General features: G+C 46.6%; 1 protein-coding gene across 4 annotated transcripts in view; it reads left to right on the top strand.

The window, feature by feature from the left end:
- Nucleotides 1–277: 277 nt before the first annotated feature.
- Nucleotides 278–18,481, top strand: part of NFX1 (nuclear transcription factor, X-box binding 1) — a 65,457-nt gene continuing 47,253 nt past the window's right edge. For 3 of the 4 annotated variants that reach the window (XM_082752563.1, XM_082752565.1, XM_082752562.1), the window contains exons 1-2: nt 12,865–14,106; nt 17,460–17,621. In XM_082752563.1, coding sequence (XP_082608689.1) covers nt 12,969–14,106; nt 17,460–17,621 — 1,300 coding nt within the window. In that variant the 5' untranslated portion in view covers nt 12,865–12,968. Of the gene's footprint in view, nt 304–12,864; nt 14,107–17,459; nt 17,622–18,481 lie in introns of those variants that run through there. The other variant, XM_082752564.1, reaches the window with a different exon arrangement.

The following is an 18,481-nucleotide window of genomic DNA, read 5'->3' as shown; positions in this document are numbered from 1 at the left end:
TGTTCCCCTTCCCTTCCCTTCCCTTCCCTTCCCTTCCCTTCCCTTCCCTTCCCTTCCCTTCCCTTCCCTCCCCTCCCCTCCCCTCCCCTCAGCCCATGGCTGCCTCCCGCCCTCGCGCCCCCTCCCGCCCCCGGCCCCGCCCCCCCCCCCTCCCCGCTCCAGCCCCGCTGCGGCTGCGCGCGCCGAGCCGCACTCGGCGGGGAGGGGCGCTGCGGGGCCACTGCGCCTGCGCGGCGGCGGCGGGGTCCCGGGGCGGGGGCGGGGGGGGGAGCGGCGGCATGGCGGAAGCGCGGCTGGGCGCAGGTGAGTGCGGCCGCTGGGAGCGGGGGGGGGGCGGGGGGGGGAGCGGTTGGAGCCCGGCACGGCGCAGGGCACGGCCGTTAGGGGCCGTTGGGGCCGTTATGGCCGCGGCACCACCTGTTGTTGTACCGCAACTTGGAGGGTCCCGGGGAGGGCTGTGGGCTGGGGGAAGATGGGGCGAGTTGCGGCGGCGTGATGGGACAACGGGGACCAAAATAATAAAAATAATAATAATAAATAAATAAAGTCGCGGAGATGTGTGGTCCCTGGGAAACTTGCTGCTGCTCTGACCACCGCCATCTTCGCCTGCCCGCATCGCCCCCTTCCCCCCGGTGGCCTGCCCCGGTCGCACGGGAGCTCGTAGGGTTAAATGCCTCACTGAAGGCGTTTTGTGGGGTTGTGCAGGGGGCTGTTAGTGAGTGCTCCCCCAACCCCCTCCAACCGACCTCCCACGTGCCGAGAGGAGCTTGGGTGCTGAGCCTGGAACGGGACTGAGCACCACAATAAAAAAAAAGTTAATTTTTTATTTCTTTTTCCCCCCAGTGATGGTTTTTAAGGTGCAGGATCAAACTAAGTTCACTGGGTGTGATTGCTGACGAGGAGGAGGGAGCAGCCTCTCCAGACACATCCCAGCCTCACCTTTAATGGCTTGCCCGGTGCTGTTGTGGGCGCATAGCTGCAGGACTCCTGCTGAATTGTGTCCTGGGCGTGTAACTAGAAATAGCGCCTGCCTGCAGTCATTCATGATGTTTAGTGCTTTCATCATTTCCTTTTCTTTCAGTCTGGGTAGACTTTTCAGGTAATCTGTGTAACTTTGGGCTCACTTGACGAGCTAACTACATTCATTGTCAATAAGGTTGTTAAATCTCTGCCAGGTAGTGTGTCCTGGACTTTCATAGCAGAGGGTAAAGAAGAAAATACAAATATTTGTTGTAATATAAATCTGTTAAAATATGAGTTTCTGGAGTTAATTCAGACTAAGGATATCATTAGCCTGTACTGCTGATACCACCTTCAACCTCTTCTCCTCTGTTCTCAGCACCCAGGCAGTGAGCGAAGAGGGAAAAGTCATTTGAGTTCATTTTTGATGGCATGAAAATAGGTCCACAGCCTTGATGTGGGCCTGTGACACGTTCAGAGTAGTCTGATAGTTTCGGACTAGTAAAGAGGAGCTACTGCAAGCAGCTTGTCTGTTCATCTCTGTGCTGTCAGGTTGTGAGTCAGCTCAGGTGCTGAAACCTTTTCTGCAGTGCATATGCATTGGAATAAAGCCTTATATAATTATATTGAGCTAAACTGTGTTACTAAAAATGGTAAATTAGCCTGGGCTGTTCACTGCTTCTATATTTGCTTTAAAATACAGAAGCTAACCCAGGTATTGTCACATGGCATCAAGTTCTGGAGTTTGTTCCTTGCCCTGGTAATATGTATCGTGTCGTTGAGACTCATTTCTTAGGTAATTCTGGATTTGTGTTTGTGCGATATTAAGATGTGAAATAGCTTTTGTCTAGGAAATTGTGATGGTTTTACTCAGGTGGGCAGCCGAGCTCCATCTCAGGTGCTGTCTCACTCCCCCTCCTCAAAGGGAAAGGGAGAGAAAATAAAATGAAAAGGCCTCAAGGGTTGAGATAAGGATGGGGAGATGGCAATTACCGTGACAGGCAAAACAGACTCAGAGTAGGGAGATAGTACGATTTAATGCCTGTAACTAACAAGCCAGAGAAGTGAGAAAAAAACAAAAAAAAGAAACCAAAAATGCCTTCCCCCCATCCACCCTGTTCCATCTCCTACCCCAGGATGCCATCCTTCCCGAACTGATCTGGTGTGGGCTTCCCACAGGCTGCAGCTCTTCAAGAACTGCTCCAAATGTGGCTCCGTCCCATGGGGTCCATCCATCCATCCCCCAGGAGCAAACTGCTCCAGCACGGGTCCCCCACGGGTGGGTGGCAGCTCCCCCCAGCCCCCTGCTCCTGCGTGGGCTCCTCTCCACGGGCTGCAGCTCCGGCCCGGGGCCTGCTCCTGCGGGGGCTCTCCATGGGCCGCAGCCTCCTCCAGGCCACATCCACCTGCTCCACCGGGGGCTCCTCCACCCATGGGGGGGCTGCAGCGTGGAGATCTGCTCCATGTGGGACCCATGGGCTGCAGGGGGACAGCCTGCTCCACCAGGGGCCTCTCCACAGGCTGCAGGGGAATTCTGCTCCGGCACCTGGAGCACCTCTCCCCCTCCTTCACTGACCTTGGTGTCTGCAAGGCTGTTTCTCGCTCCTCACTCTCCCAGCTGCTGTTCTGCAGCAGGTTTTGTTTTTTTTTTTTTTTTTCCACTGTTTTAAATATACTTTCATGGAGGCGCAAACAACATCACTTATTGGCACAGCTCTGGCAGGCACCAGGTTCATTATCTAACATGGGGTTGCTTCTGGATTGTTCTCACAGAAGCCACCGCTATAGCCCCCCGCTACCAAAACCTTGCCATGTGAACCCACTGCAGAACTTCATGGACAGCCTGACTTTGAGAGATTAAATGTGAAAAATATTTCTGGTCTCAGGTTATACCAGGGGAAGCAGTTGAGGTCAAAGAATGGCTGGTTTAGGTCATGGCACATGTGCAACCTGAACAGGATATTTTGATAATAGTGAATGGTTATTGAGATCCAGGGGAAGAATATAATGAACAAGACAGTTGTGGAGTGATTTGGCATGCTGGTGTACCTTTCCAGTTTCCAGCCTTGTGCACCTGGAAGAGACATCCCAAATGAAAGGTTGTATTTGTATTTAATAGACATTACAGATTTTTTCCCCATCAGTTGCTGCAATTGCTGTTAAATGTAGTTTTGCCTTTTTGCCTTTACAATGACAAGTGGGTTCTGTTTCCTCATACAGCAAGTCATTAAAATGAAGGTATCAAGGAGCTGCTACAAAGCATTGAACAGTGTGCTGTAAGGGTGAACGAGAGAGTGAAAACTCATAATGCATTTAGTCCTTATGCAAAAGTCATTCTGCAGTAGATATTTCCCTTAGACTTACAAAGCTATTTATGGTGAAGTTGTAGTTCTCCCTACTTAAATATTTTTCTTCTGTCTTCTTCAAGTGGGCCAGCCAAAACTTAATATTTTGTTCTTAATGTGGGTGCATTGAATTTGGACAGTAATGTAGGGAGAGAAGAGCATAGTAATATGCACTAATACACTTTGGGGGCCAACTGGCTGGCAAGCAGCTCTGCAGAGAGGGACCTTGGGGTCCTTCATGGATTAAAAGTTGACCATGAGCCAGAAATAAACCCTTACTGCAAGGTCAACAGTACCCCAGACTGCATTTCGAAGAATGTTGCCAAATGGTCAAGGGAGGCTGTAGTCAGCACTGGTAAGGCTGCAACTGTAGTATTGTGTCCAGTTCTGGGCTCCCCACTATGAGGAAGATTTCCCTTAGTGGAGAAAGTCCAGCAAAGGGCTACCAAGATGATTAAGGCGTGGGAGCATCACTCATAAAGGGGAGAGACTGAGAGATCTGGGACTTTGTGGCCTCGAAAAGAGAAGGCTCAGGAGAGAGTAGGTAAATAATTATGGATCCAGGCTCTTCTCAGTGGTATTGAGTGAAGGGTAAATGTCAAAGTACATGAAATTCTGTCTGAACACAAGAAGTGTTTTTATCGTGAGGGTGGTCTAGAACAGGTTGCAGAGAGGTTGTGGAGGCTGTCCATAGAGGTGTTTCAAACCTGACTGGGCATAGCTCAAGCAGGGTGTTTGGGCTATGGATGATCTGAAGAGTTCCTTTCCACCCTCAGCCATTCAGTGATTCCATGATAGTGGTGCTTTTGTGTGTCATTCTTTCTCTAATTTCTGGAAAGAGTTGTGGGAAGGGAACATATCTTTTAATAGATGAGCTGTCACAGTTGGAATAAATAGTAAGTTTCGGATGGGCATTTTGTTTTGCATGAAAATGGGTCCCACTGCATGGTTCTTTAAGCTTGAAACAATATCATTCCTGTTGAGAAAGAAATCCAGTCTTTCGCAAATCTGCGTTGTCTGTGAAAATTATAGCATGATGTAGTTGAATACAGTTATATAAAATGCCCAGAGAAGACAGAAAAGATTGAGGTTGTTCTGTGAGGAAGATGTTTTATGCTTCCAAAGCTATCAAAAAGCTTTGGATTTCCATAATGTACCATTCTTTTTTTGCTTTTTTTTCCTGGCACAGTATAAAACAGGTACTATAAGATCTGCAGTGTGTCTTCCCTGTTGTGTGTGCTTTTGTGTTCAGCTGATTGGACTATTTTGTATCTGGATATATCTGGTGTTGTCTACAAATAGACTGATGTGTACACACTGTATGCTGTCACTTATCTTCAGAAATAACCTTTCAGAATTTGAATTGCTTTGAGTCACAGAATCATAAAATGGTTTGGGTCAGAAGAGACCTTAAAGATCATCTGGTGCTAACCCTCCCCAATGTCGATAGGGACACCTTCCACCATACCAGGTTGGTCAAAGTCCCATCCAGCCTGGCCTTAAATGCTTCTAGGGATGGTGCATCAACAGGTCCTCTGTGCAGCCTGTTCCAGTGCCTCACCACCCTCTGAGTAAAGAATTGCTTCCTAAAATCTAATCAAAATCTGCCCTGTTCTAGTTTAAAATCATTACTCTTTGTACTATAACTATACTCCCTGTCAAAGAGTCCCTCCCTGGCTTTCCTGTAGCCCCCCTTTAAGTACTGGAAGACTGCTGTAACGTCTCCTTGGAGCCATCTCTTCACCAAGCTGAACAACGCCAGCACCTTCAGCCTGTCTCTATAGTGAAGGTGCTCCAGCCCTCTGATCGTCTTTGCAGCTCTCCTCTGGACTTGCTCTGATAGGTCCATGTCTTTCTTGTGCTGGGGACCCCAGAGCTGAATGCAGTCTCACAAGAACAGAGTAGAAAAGGAGAATCACCTCTCGACCTGCTGGCCACGCTTCTTTTGATGCAGCCCAGGATACGGTTGGCTTTCTGGGCTGCAGGCACACATTGCTGGCTCGTGTTGAGCTCCTCATCACCAACACCCCCAAGTCCTTCTCAGGTCTGCTCTCAATCTATTCTCCATCCAGCTTGTATTTGCATTTGGGACTGCTCTAGCCCAGGTGCCGGCCCTTGCACTTGACCTTGTTGAATTGCAGGAGGTTCACATGGGCTCAGCTGTCAAGCCTGTCTAGGTCCCTCTGGATGGCATCTGTTCTCTGCAGCGTGTTAGGGGGAACCTGTTGTTTGCCCTACTAGAGTGGGTTTCCTCTGGCATCCAAAATTCACTCAAAGAGTAAAGTCTTATTTAATTCAGTGAAAACTTAATGATACCCACGTATCAGCTCGAGCTGGGTTCCTCCAAGGAGGGACCCCGCTCAAAACTTTCCCTGGCTTCCTATATGTGTACGATCTTTGTCTCCTGTACAGTCTTACATACCTTTACAATAGTCTAATTAGTTCTCACTGCATATATGTTATGTTCCTTCAGACTGGTGGTTCTTTGTTGCAGGGCAGGATGGCTTCTGCTATCTCCCAGGGCAGGCTCTCATCTGGCACCATCCTTAGTCAGCACATCCCCCCCTTCCCCATCAGCACCACCCAGGTCCCCACACGATGCCGCTCGCTGTTCCTCAGTCACCACTGAATACCAGGAGCAGGTGATACAGAGCTCTTACTGTGGCCTAAGTCCTCACGAAATTTAGTAACCTGAAAAGGTAGCTACCTGAATTTGTTACATACCAGTGGATTGTTTCCCTCTAAAGCTTGTTGACCACACCACACAGCTTGGTGTCTTCAGCAAACATGCTGAAGGTACACTCAATCCCTCTGTCCATGTCACTGACAAAGACGTTAAACAGCACTGGTCCCAGTACTGACCCCTGAAGAACACCACTCGCCACTGATCTCCACTTGGACACTGAGCTGTTGACAACACTTTGAGTGCAACCATCCAGCCAATTCCTTATCGATCAAGTGGTCTCTGTGTCAAATTCATGTCTCTCCAGTCCTGACGGGGATGTTGTGTGGGACAGGCAGAGCTCTGTACACTCCAGCTGCTCATTGACATAGAGGGTGACACCCCCTCCTCACGTCCCCTGCCTGTCCTTCCTAAAGAGCCGGTATCCTTCCATGCCAACACTCCAGTCATGGGAGCTGTTCCGCCATACCTCCGTAGTTTCAGTGAGGTCACAGCCCTGCAGGCGTGTGTACATCTCTTAACTCCTCTTGTTTATTCCCCATGCTACTGCGCTATCATAGAGGCATTTACGTTGGGTCCCCGAATGAAGCTTACTTACTGGGGTGGCCAAAAGTCCTTTGTGCTGCTCCTCAGGTGCTCCCCTGCTGACCCGTGACCCTTCTCCAGGCTCTGGGTGGGCATCTCTGACACCAGCATCAAACTGGGAGGAGCAGGATGGGTTGAGGTTCCCTTCCCCCAGCAACTTTAGTTTAAAGCCCTCTTCACCAGCTTGGCAACCTGTCACCACAGATGCTCTTCAAAGATGCTCTGACAGGTGGACCCCATCAGCCCCCAGCAGCCCAGGCTTCTCAAAGCCAGTCCCATGGTCTAAGTAGCCAAAGCCCTGCCTGTGGCACCAGTCCTGTAAGCATCTGTTGGTTTGCTACATCAAACTGGCCCTTTCAAACCCTTTCCCTTTGAACAGGAGCATGGATGAAAGGACTTCATCCGTGTTGCCAACTTCCACTCTCCTGTGTTATTGCCCCCCTCCCCTCTGTGAGTGGTGGTGAAGGAGATTTTGCTGCAGGCCTTGGTTTGAAACTGATGACATCTGTCTGCCCTGAAATGAACTTGGCCTTCTCCTGGGAGCTAGTGTATAAACAAAGCATGTAATAACCAGTGATTGCCTGACTGACTGCTAAATTTTGAGCTGGATGCCTCAAGATTATTATTAAAACACCTTCATTAATGGCTCTTCATTCAATTTAACGTGCTGAGAATATGAACCTTCTTTGATTATTTTATAGAAATACAGGCTAGAATCTAGCTGTAGATGTTTCCTTTCTCTTGGGAGATTTATGTATTTACATGTAACTGTCAGAGGAAATCTGAGCCATGGTTAGCCACTGTTTATTGTATTTTTGTATGTGTTCTGCTGTTTCTTGTCTTGGCAGACAGTAATCAATTGAGTTAGTAGAATTTACCATTTCTCTGGATTATTTTTTTTACAATGTAAAAGCTGGCAGTAAGAATAGGAATCCTATTCATGGATGATTAAAAAAAAAAGTCTTAATTATTAATATTACTGAGGTGTTTTATATCTGTTTTATGGTTTTCCATCTGTTTCTTCAAATTTGCATGTTATTTGGAAGGTGCTTTCAAAAAGCACCCACACAGTGAAGGCGTGTTTGCTAATGTTCAGAGGGAAGGAAGCTCTTCTGTCTCAGTTTTGGACCTGTTGCCTCTTGTCCTTTCACTGTGCACCACTAAAAAGAGCCTGGCTCTGTCCCTGTTATACCCCCATCCCCTTCAGGGACTTACATACTTGGATAAGATCCCTCCTGAACCTCCTTGTCTCTAGGCTGAACAGTCCCAACTCTCTTGGCCTTCCTTCAGAGGAGAGATGCTCCAGACTGTTCATCATTTTCATGGCCCATTGTTGGACTCACTCAGGTATGCAGGTGTATCTCTGTTACTGAGGAGCCCAGAACTGGGTGCAGTATTCCAGGTGTGGCTTCATCAGTGCTTCGTAGAGGGGAAGGATCACCTCTGTCGTCCTGCTGGCAGTATTTTCATTTCATTTTTTATTTCTGTTGCAGCCCAGAATACTGTTAGTCTGCTTAGCCACAAGGGCACATTGCAGACTCACATACAAATTGGTGTCCACTAGTCCCCCAGGTCCCTTTCTGCAAAGCTGCTTTCTAGGTGGATGACCCTAAAATGGGCCATGGGTGGTTCTTCCCCAGGTGCAGAACTTTGAACGTCCCCTTATTGAACTTCATGAGGTTCCTGCCAGCCCATTTCTCCAGCTTGTCAATGTCCCCTGGATGGCAGCATGACCCCCTGGTGAATCAGCCACTCCTGCCAGTTTTGTGTCATCTACAAACCTGCTGGGGTATGCTCTGCACCATCATCCAGGTCATTAATGAAGATGTTAAACACAACTGGAACCAGTAATGGCCCCTGAGGTATACTGCTAGTTACTGTCCTCCAACTAGACTTTGTGACACTGGTCACCACCCTGTGGGCCTGTCCATTCAGCCAGTTTTCAGCCCACCTCACTGCCTGTCCATCTAGCCCAAACATAGCAGCTTGTCTGTAAGGGTCTTCTGGGGGGACAGTGTCAAAGGCCTTACTGCAGTCCAGGTAGACAATAGTCTCTGCTCTCCCCTCATCCATCTGGCCATCAGAGAAGCTTGTCAGGTTCGAAGCTGAAAGACGTACTCGAAGCTGAAAGACGTACTGTTCGCATAAACTCGTGGCTTCGAGACTGGTGTGACCGGCAGAATTTCGGTTTCTTTGATCATGGGAAGGTCTATGCTACACCGGGCCTGATGGCACCGGATGGGATGCGCCTCTCTCGGAGAGGGGTAAGGATCTTAGGTCAGGAGTTGGCAGGGCTGATAGATAGGGCTTTAAACTAGAGTCGAAGGGGGAAGGGGCTAAAACCAGGCGAGCCGGTGAAGACCTAAGGGATGGTACGCTAGAATCAGAGGGGCTGTGTGCCAGTGGGGTCCTTTGGTCAGATCCACAAGGTGCTGAGTGTAAGGAGACGCACCTGAAGTGCTTTTACACAAACGCACGCAGTATGAGGAATAAAATAGATGAGCTAGAAGTCCTGGCCCAGTCCCGCAACTACGACATCATCGGCATAAGCGAAACCTGGTGGGATGAGTCCTGTGACTGGGGTGTTGCGATAGATGGTTACAGGCTCTTCAGGAGGGACAGGCAGGGTAGGCGAGGTGGTGGGGTGGCGATGTATGTGAAGCAGGGGCTGGACTGTGTGGAACTTCAGGTCGGCGATGGCAAAGTTGAGAGCCTCTGGGTAAGGATCAAGGGACGAACGAATAAAGGGGATGTCGTTGTGGGAGTCTATTACAGACCGCCTGGCCAGGATGATAGCACCGATAAATTATTCTTTACAGAACTAAGAGAGGCCTCGAGATTAACTCCCCTTGTCCTTATGGGGGACTTCAACTTGCCGGACGTTAACTGGGAGTGCCACACGACTGACACGAGCAAGTCCAGGAGGTTCATGAAGCACCTAGATGATAACTTCTTGGTACAGGTGCTAACGGAGCCAACTAGGAAAGGTGCCCTCCTAGACCTGTTGCTAGAAAACAGAGAGGGTCTGGTGGGAGATGTGGTGATTGGTGGCCGCCTCGGTCATAGCGACCATGAAGTGGTTGAGTTCAAAATTTATGGTGACAGAAGGAAAAGTGCCACCAAAACCTCATCCCTAGATATGGGGAAAGCGGACTTCAGGCTGCTCAGGGAACTAGTCAGTAAGGTCCCCTGGGAAACTGCTCTTGAAGGCCTCGATGTCCACCAGTGCTGGTCACTCTTTAAGCGATGCCTCCTAGAAGCACAAGATAAGGCAATTCCAAAATATCGCAAGTCAGGCAGGCGGGGCAGGAGGCCGGTGTGGCTGACCAGGAATGTTCTAATGGAGATTAGGCGGAAACAGAGAGTGTTTTACTACTGGAAGGAGGGCCAGGCGTCATGGAAAGAATACAGGGATGCTGTTCGTGTTTGTAGGGAGAAAGTTCGAGTGGCCAAAGCACAGCTAGAGTTGAAGCTGGCTGTGTCTGTGAGAGAAAATAAAAAGGGTTTTTTTAGATATGTAAATGGAAAAAGGAGAACTAAAGAAAACATAGGGCCGCTCCTTGATAGGGAAGGTCTCCTCACAGACGATGACGTAGGCAAAGCAGAGACGCTTAACGCCTTCTTTGCCTCTGTCTTCAATGCCGATGATGGGCTTCGGGACCCAGGGTGCCCTGAGCTGGAGGGCCGGGACGGTGGGGATGACAAACTCCCAACTGACCCTGAACGTGTGCGGGATTTGCTACTCCACCTGGATCCCTACAAGTCCATGGGTCCGGATGGGATTCATCCCCGGGTGCTGAAAGAGCTGGCGGATGTCATCGCGGAACCTCTCTCAATTATTTTTCAACGATCCTGGGAATTTGGAGAGGTCCCGGTAGACTGGAAGCTGGCAAATGTTGTGCCAATTTTCAAGAAGGGTCAGAAAGAAGACCCTAGCAATTACAGGCCTGTCAGTCTCACGTCAGTGCCTGGTAAAATCATGGAGAAGTTGGTTCTCGGACTCATTGAGGCGCACCTGGGGGACAAAGCAGTCATTGGTCCCAGCCAGCATGGGTTTGTGAAGGGTAGGTCCTGCCTAACTAACCTGATTTCCTTTTATGATAAGATCACCCGTATGGTGGACCAAGGGAAACCAGCTGATGTGATTTTTTTGGACTTCAGCAAGGCTTTTGACACGGTTTCCCATAGGATCCTACTGGACAAAATGTCCACCATACAGCTAAATAAAAACATCATACGATGGGTGAGCAATTGGCTAACGGGCAGGGCCCAAAGGGTTATGGTAAATGGAGCTGCGTCAGGCTGGCGGGCGGTCACCAGTGGGGTCCCTCAAGGCTCCATTTTAGGACCGGTACTTTTCAATATTTTTATAAACGATCTGGATGTAGGAATAGAGGGTATTTTGAGCAAGTTTGCTGATGACACCAAACTTGGAGGAGTTGTGGACTCAAATGAGGGCGTAAAGGCCTTGCAGAGGGATCTGGACAGGTTGGAGAGCTGGGCGATCACCAACCGCATGAAGTTCAATAAGAGCAAGTGCCGGGTCCTGCACCTGGGACGGGGAAACCCTGGCTGCATGTACAGACTGGGCGATGAGACGCTGGAGAGCAGCCTAGAAGAGAGGGATCTGGGGGTCGTGGTAGACAGCAAGTTGAATATGAGCCAGCAGTGTGCCCTGGCAGCCAGGAGGGCCAATCGTATCCTGGGGTGCATCAAGAACGGCATCGCTAGTAGGTCAAGGGAGGTGATTGTCCCGCTCTACTCTGCGCTGGTGCGGCCTCACCTCGAGTACTGTGTGCAGTTCTGGGCACCACAGTATAAAAAGGACATGAAACTGTTGGAAAGTGTCCAGAGGAGGGCTACGAAGATGGTGAAAGGCCTTGAGGGGAAGACGTACAAGGAACGGCTGAGGTCACTGGGCCTGTTCAGCCTGGAGAAGAGGAGGCTGAGGGGAGACCTCATCACAGTCTACAACTTCCTCGTAAGGGGGTGTCAAGAGGCAGGAGACCTTTTCTCCATTAACACCAGTGACAGGACCCGCGGGAACGGGGTTAAGCTGAGGCAGGGGAAATTTAGGCTGGACGTCAGGAGGGGGTTCTTCACAGAGAGGGTGGTTACACACTGGAACAGGCTCCCCAGGGAAGTGGTCACTGCACCGAGCCTGTCTGAATTTAAGAAGAGATTGGACTGTGAACTTAGGCACATGGTCTGAACTTTTGGGTAGACCCGTGCGGTGTCGAGAGTTGGACTTGATGATCCTTAAGGGTCCCTTCCAACTCAGGATATTCTATGATTCTATGATTCTATGATTCTGTGATTCTATGATCAAACATGACTTCCTCTCGGTGACTTCATGGTGACTCTTCCTCATGGTTTTCTTGTCCTTCATGTGCCTGGAAATTCCACGATCAGCTGTTCCTTCCCCAGAACTGAGGTGAGGTTTACTGCCCTGTAGCTCTCTGCGCCTTCCTCCTTAGAGGTAGGAGGGACATTTGCTTTCCTCCAGTATCCAGACACTTCTGAGTCACCAAGGATTTTTGAATGGCCTCACAGTGATACCAGGTCCCTCAGAGCTTGTGGGTGCATCCCATCAGGGACCATGGAAGCACATATGTCCAGTTTGCTTAAGTATGCCCTGACCTGATCTCCTTCCCCTAAGGATACATGTTCCTTGCTGCAGTCTTTCCCCTGGTCTCCAGGAGCCTGGATTCCAGAAAGCCAGTCTTTCTAGGAAAGACCGAGACAAAGAAAGCTTTCAGTACCTCAGTCTTTTCCCTGTTCCGTGTAACGACGTTCCTCTTGTTGTTCAGCAGTGGGCCCACATTTTCCATGGTCTTCCTTTAGTCACCTCTGTGCTTACAGAAGCCCTTCTTGTCATCTTTGATGTTCCTGACCAAACTCGATTCCATTTGGACTTTAGGTTTCCAAACTTCATTCCTGGATGCTCTCATGATTTCTCTGCATTTCTCCCAAGGTTACCTGTCCTTGCTTCCATCCCCTGTACGCTTCCTTTTTGTGAGTTTGGCCACTTCTGCCCAAGCTCCTGCTCATTGGGATGGACCATGCTTGACCATGGAGCTGATCCTTGAGTATTAACCATCTTTCATTTGGTCCCTCTTCACTCCAGGGCTTTTTTGTTGAGAATAAGTTTCAGAATTGAGCTAGATGGGGTTTCTAACATGCACCTCTCTCTTAGCATTTCAGTCGTAGAAATGACAGAAAGAGACATGTATCGTGCTTATACATGCATTGCTGCTCCAAGTGTTCTGTTTGTTTGTTTTTTAATCCTAGGCTTTTTTTCTGTTCCTAACTCTAGGCCATCACAGGCTTTGTCTAAAGAAGTCAAGATGCTTTATCATTCAATTTGAGTTTCTAGAAACTTATTTTTAGTAGTTATGTCTAGCTGGCAATTGATTAAACTTTTAGGCCTTTGTCTGTATGGTATTTTTTTTAAGACATGTTTATTTTTTGTCTTTATATTTTTAGGTGCACTGAATCTCAGTCCTGATGCCCCTGATTCCCTTTCAGGAGAAAGACAATCTACAGATGTAAACTGGGTAAATAAAGATAGGAAAGAATCTAGCAGCAATCAGAGTAGAAGTAGTTTACCATTTTCTAGTCTGTCTGAAAGAGCTACGGATTATGAAAACTCTTCCACAAAGCATTGTGGTGTTTTTAATCCTGAAAGTCAGTATGCGAATTCTCAAGACTTTCACCAGTATTTTGGTACCAGTAAAAGTTCAAAAAATCGCTACTTTCAAAGCCAGAGGTGGCACAGATCAAGAAATGATAGCACCTGTACTAGAAATAAGGTAAGACAAAGTACTACTGATACTGCTGCAAGTGCAGGAACTTCAGATGCTGCAATGGTACATGGAAGAAGAGCACCTCCTAGAGGATATAATGACCTTCTCTCTTCAGAGAGTGACAGGGAGGTACCTAATGCAGATAGCAGGGGAGCAAAGCCAAAGAAAACACACTTGATGCATGCATCTGGAAGAGGTTTCAGGGAGAAGGGAAGGCAAATACATGAGCGAGAAAAAAGAATTAACTCTAAACAGAAAGCAGAGCTGTTTGAAAATGTTCCATCTTTGGATTTGAGTCAGTCTGACTCTTCAGAGTCATCTGTTGGAAAGGCATTCTGTGAGGCACCGAATGGTAGTGGGGATGAGCAGAAAGGCTACAATTACGTAAACAAAAGATATCCCCGAAAGCCCGTGTGGAATAAACCCCCAGCGGAAAAAGAGAGTCAGAGAAGACATGATTCTCATCGTAGTAAAAATACAAAAGTAGGTAAGAAGTCTTCACATGCATATGCTCCAAAAGATAAAAATGAGAGGAAGAAAGAACTTTCTGTTTGCAAAAATGATGAAAACTTGACCAGTGAGAGCAAGCATGAATTGTCTGACTCTGTCAGATGCAATGGAAGAAAGTTCCTGCTAAAGGGGGATCAGGTATCTTCCCTTCATTTCAGCTGGACCCAGTACTGGAAGAAGCAAAGCGATATACCAAAAAACAAGGAAACTCATACAGGTAAGCATTCTAGACTGGTGCGTACTATGGTATTAAAGATATGATCTTAAATAATTTAAACTGCCTTCATACTTGACTAGCTGAAGATGCTTATTATTTCACATTAGGCCAGTATCAGTTTCCAGAGGTAGAACTAAAGCTAAATGTGTGGTTTCTGGTGGGCAGATGCCCCGTAAGTTTACTAGAGAGAACATATATTTTTTTAAAAGTTTGTTTTACTACCAAACTGCAAATGATGGCCTAATCAGGCATTGTGTTAAAACATATGTTGTGGGTGTTTTGAACATTTGGTCTTGAGAGGGATAATTCAAAAATTGATTTTTGTGGAGGAAGTTGTTTTATGTTTTATGTAAAAGGAGGTAAATTCCTGGTTGAAGAATTGCATTCTGTTCCTAACCGGATGATTTTCCTTTTTTTTTTTTTTTTTGCAACAGTAGTACCAAAAGGTAATTAGAAATGGAAAATCTCTAGTGTACTGGTTTTGTTTGGAAGCTGGGAGTAGAACCATGTGCTTTTGTTGGTGAAAAACACACCCTTAAGTTTTCACTGCCTGAGTGAATTTTGTGGCAACCCCTACAGTTAAGGACTTAAATATGAAACGGAAATCTGAATTTCTTCAATGCCACAGTACTGGTTTCTGTTTCTCCAGAAACAGTTTAACCTGGATTTAACCTTATTCTTACATAAGTGATTGGTACACTAATTCTCGTTACCTTGAGTGTGCTGTTGAATTGTGTTAAGATTTTTCTCTTTCAGAGCTTAGAATGTAGTAGCATAATCAGGAAGCATAAAGCAGCTCCAGTAAGAAGCTTTGTTCCCTTGCGAGATGCTTAGGGATCAAGAGCTTCCTTGATCCATTCTAGCTTTAAAATGCCCAGGAGCCTGAAATTTGATGTTCTACTTGAATCATAAAACTAAAGATAGTCAATTTTTCTCCAAATATTGTCCTTAAGTGAAGATCATCATATGCAATAACCAGAAAAAGAGGTAGCGATCTTTTACAGGGAACTTAAGGATCTTTCCTCTGCCACATTGGCAATGCTTCTTTTTCATGCTTCAGCTGGGACCTGTATTGGAAACACTATCTGCCACTATTTTCATGGAGACTGAATCTTTTTACCTGTTAGGTGACAACCATCCTTTCTGAGAGCAATATATCTTTAGTCTCCTGGAGAAGAGTAAGGAAATAAATTTTTGGCATGGTTGTTTTCTTGTCAGCAGGTAAAATTCATAGGGTACTGGAAGCAGAAATGACTGTTAATTCTAAATCTTGTGGTGCTTGATGCAGGATGGCTAGAAGTGATGCTCAGAAGTGCTTGTCCCATATTAAGGAGGGCAAATACTGTGAACACTTTGTGGTGGTTTTACCCAGCCGGGCAGCTGAGCTCCACCACAACCGCTCTCTCGCTTCCCCCTCCTCAAAGGGAAAGGGGGAAAAAGTATGATGAAAAGGTCTGAAGGGTTGAGATGTGAACAGGGAGATCACTCAACAGTTACTGTCACGGGCAAAACTGACGCAGCATAGGGAGATTAGAGAAATTTATTACCTATTGCTGACAAGCTAGAGCGGTGAGAAACAAACAAAAAAAATGAAAACACCTTCCCTCCCATCCACCCTCTTTCACCTCTTCCCCCTGGGCAGCGCAGGGGAACAGGGAGTGGGGGCTGTGGTCAGTCTATAGCATTTTGTCTCCACCGCTCCTTCACGGTCCCTCTCTGCCCCTGCTCCCTGTGGGGTCCCTCCCACGGGATGCCGTCCTTCCCAAACTGATCCTGCGGGGGCTGCCCACAGGCAGCAGCTCTCCAAGCACTGCTCCCACACGGCTCTGTACCTCGGGGTCCATCCATCCCCCAGGAGCAAACTGCTCCAGCACGGGTCCCCCACGGGTGGGCGGCAGCTCCCCCCAGACCCCTGCTCCTGCGTGGGCTCCTCTCTGTGGGAGACAGCTCCGGCCCAGAGTCTGCTCTAATGGGGTCCTCCACAGGTCACAGCCTCTTTCAGGTCAGCCCCACCTGCTCCACTGTGGTTTTCTCAATGGGCTGCAGTGTGGAAACCTGCTCTGCCCTGGTATACCATGGGCTGCAGGGGGACAGCCTGATCCAACCACCATGCTCCTCACCACAGGCTGCAGGGGAATTTCTGCTGCAGCACCTGGAGCGCCTCCTCCCTCTCCTTCTTCATTGACCTTGGTGTCTGCAAGGCTGTTTCTCACTCCTCTCTCTCCCAGCTGGTGTTGTGCAGAATTTTTTTCCCCTTTCTTAAATAATGCTCTCACAGAGGTATAAACAGCATTGCTTATTGGCACATCTCTGGGCAGCAGCAGGTCCTGTTGGAGCTGGCTGAAATAGGCCCTTATGGGGTAATTTCTGCATTCTTTTCACAGAGGCCATCCCTGCACCCCCATGGTACCCAAACAGTGCCACATAATCCCAATACACACTTGCAGCTTTTAACACCTATACACCTATAGTCATGCTCTCAAAATCATGTGTGGTACAGAACATTTTGAATTAGTAGTCATTTTTCCTTTGTCATTTGCTACAGGTTCTAACTTCCCTTGTAAAAATGGTGTAAAAGCTATGTAATTAAGAGATTTTAAAATTCCGTGGTCAAATAGTATTTATGAGATGTATTTGATATCTTCGACTTGGTGGGAGAGTTAATCCGGCAGAACTGAAGTTATGTGGTGCCTTTGTTATATTTGTGCATCTAACTCTGTTTTCAGGCTGTTTCATCTTTCATTTAGAATTCTTGCTTTATTTTCAAGATCCTTTTTCAAATTCTTTCATTTGGCTCAAAAGGCCCTATGTTTTGGCTATTGTTTCCCAGTAATTCCACTCCTAAAGCAATTTATGAGGGTCTGGTTTATATAATGCAGGTACAGCACTGTTATTATTTGTTTTGTAGTCTTCCAGAAATAATGATGGGAATGAAATTTAATTTTGAATCAGACTCCTACAGTTGATAAGCTTTAAGGTTTTTGTTGTAAACTTTATATGATACATATGTAAATGATATATATGTAAACTTTTATGATTTCATATAAAATGTTGTGTAAAAACCTCAATCTTGCAGGCGAAGAGCTATTAACTCTTTTGTAAGATCACAATGATTGTTGTTTGTCAACAGAAATTATTGTTGGCACTTTTATGCAAATCTCATACTCCCTTTTCCTGCTCTGAAACTAGAGAAATGTGTACCAAGTATTTTCCAGGGGCAAGCTAATAATACAATTTTCAGAGCCACACAGGAAAAAGACGTTCTGTTAAAATTTACATAAATTCTTGGAATTTAATTTATTTTTTATTAACTAGCTGATGTTTTACATGTAAGTAATATATTTTATGTGCAGGGTCCTTGATTGAGCAGCTGACCACAGAGAAGTACGAGTGTATGGTATGTTGTGAGGTAGTCCGGATAGTAGCCCCTGTGTGGAGCTGCCAAAATTGTTACCATGTGTTCCACCTGAATTGCATTAAGAAATGGGCAAGATCACCGGCTTCTCAAGCAGAAGGTAGATATTTTCTCTCATATGTACATTTTCTCTCAAATATATTTAATAGTAAAAATTTTTGTTTTCTGTGTTGGAAAACTAGTTCTAAATGGTGTCTAATTTAAGGTAACTAGTAAGCCTAAAAATATATTAAGTCAGAAATGTGTTTTTCAGGGTTCTTTAGATACTTCATATAATCCTCTTAACTGTTTCGATTCTTTCCAGTATTGTGGCTAAAACTGATTTCTGTGTTTAGAATGTAAATACAAGATTGTTCAATGAAATCATTGCATCAAGATGCAAAGCTCTGTCTGCATTTTTACACACCAGGAAATCTCATGTTCTGTCATCTGTGTTTGACTTAGAAGTCCAACAGAAGCACTACTCCAAGCATTAGTTGTCTGCTTTTAAAAAGGATTGAAAGGAATTGCATTGTTAATGTAATGGCTAAGTATGCTGTGCAAAATAATACTATAGGGAATCCCTTGGGGGTTAGTATACTGGCTTTGGGAGCAGCCACATAAGGTGCTTACAAGTTTACAGCACTCAAATAAATCTTGGTAAGGAAGTGGAAGTTGGTCTTAAGCATGAACATGAGCATGTATTCATAAATCATCTGAACTGATTGGTTAAGAGAGGCCTAATTGGCTTATATTGATATAACCAATTTGTGTCCAATAGTGCTTTCACAAATGTCATCACAGGACATGGTTTAGTGATGGTATTCATTTTGTCATGTTGATGATTGATGATCTTGAAGATCTTTTCCAACCTAATTGATTATTTGTTCCTAGCCAGATAGGTACGAATGTTGTCTTCCTTACACTGAAGACATTCCATTGCTACCAACCAACACCTTCCTGAAAAAAGAAGCAAGAAAA

The sequence above is a fragment of the Aythya marila genome, assembly GCF_965140915.1.
Source record: "Aythya marila genome assembly, chromosome: 2".
In the NCBI taxonomy this organism is placed as follows: Eukaryota; Metazoa; Chordata; class Aves; order Anseriformes; family Anatidae; genus Aythya; species Aythya marila.
The sequence above is the reverse complement of the archived record's forward strand: the minus strand, read 5'-3'. Positions and strand labels throughout refer to the sequence as shown.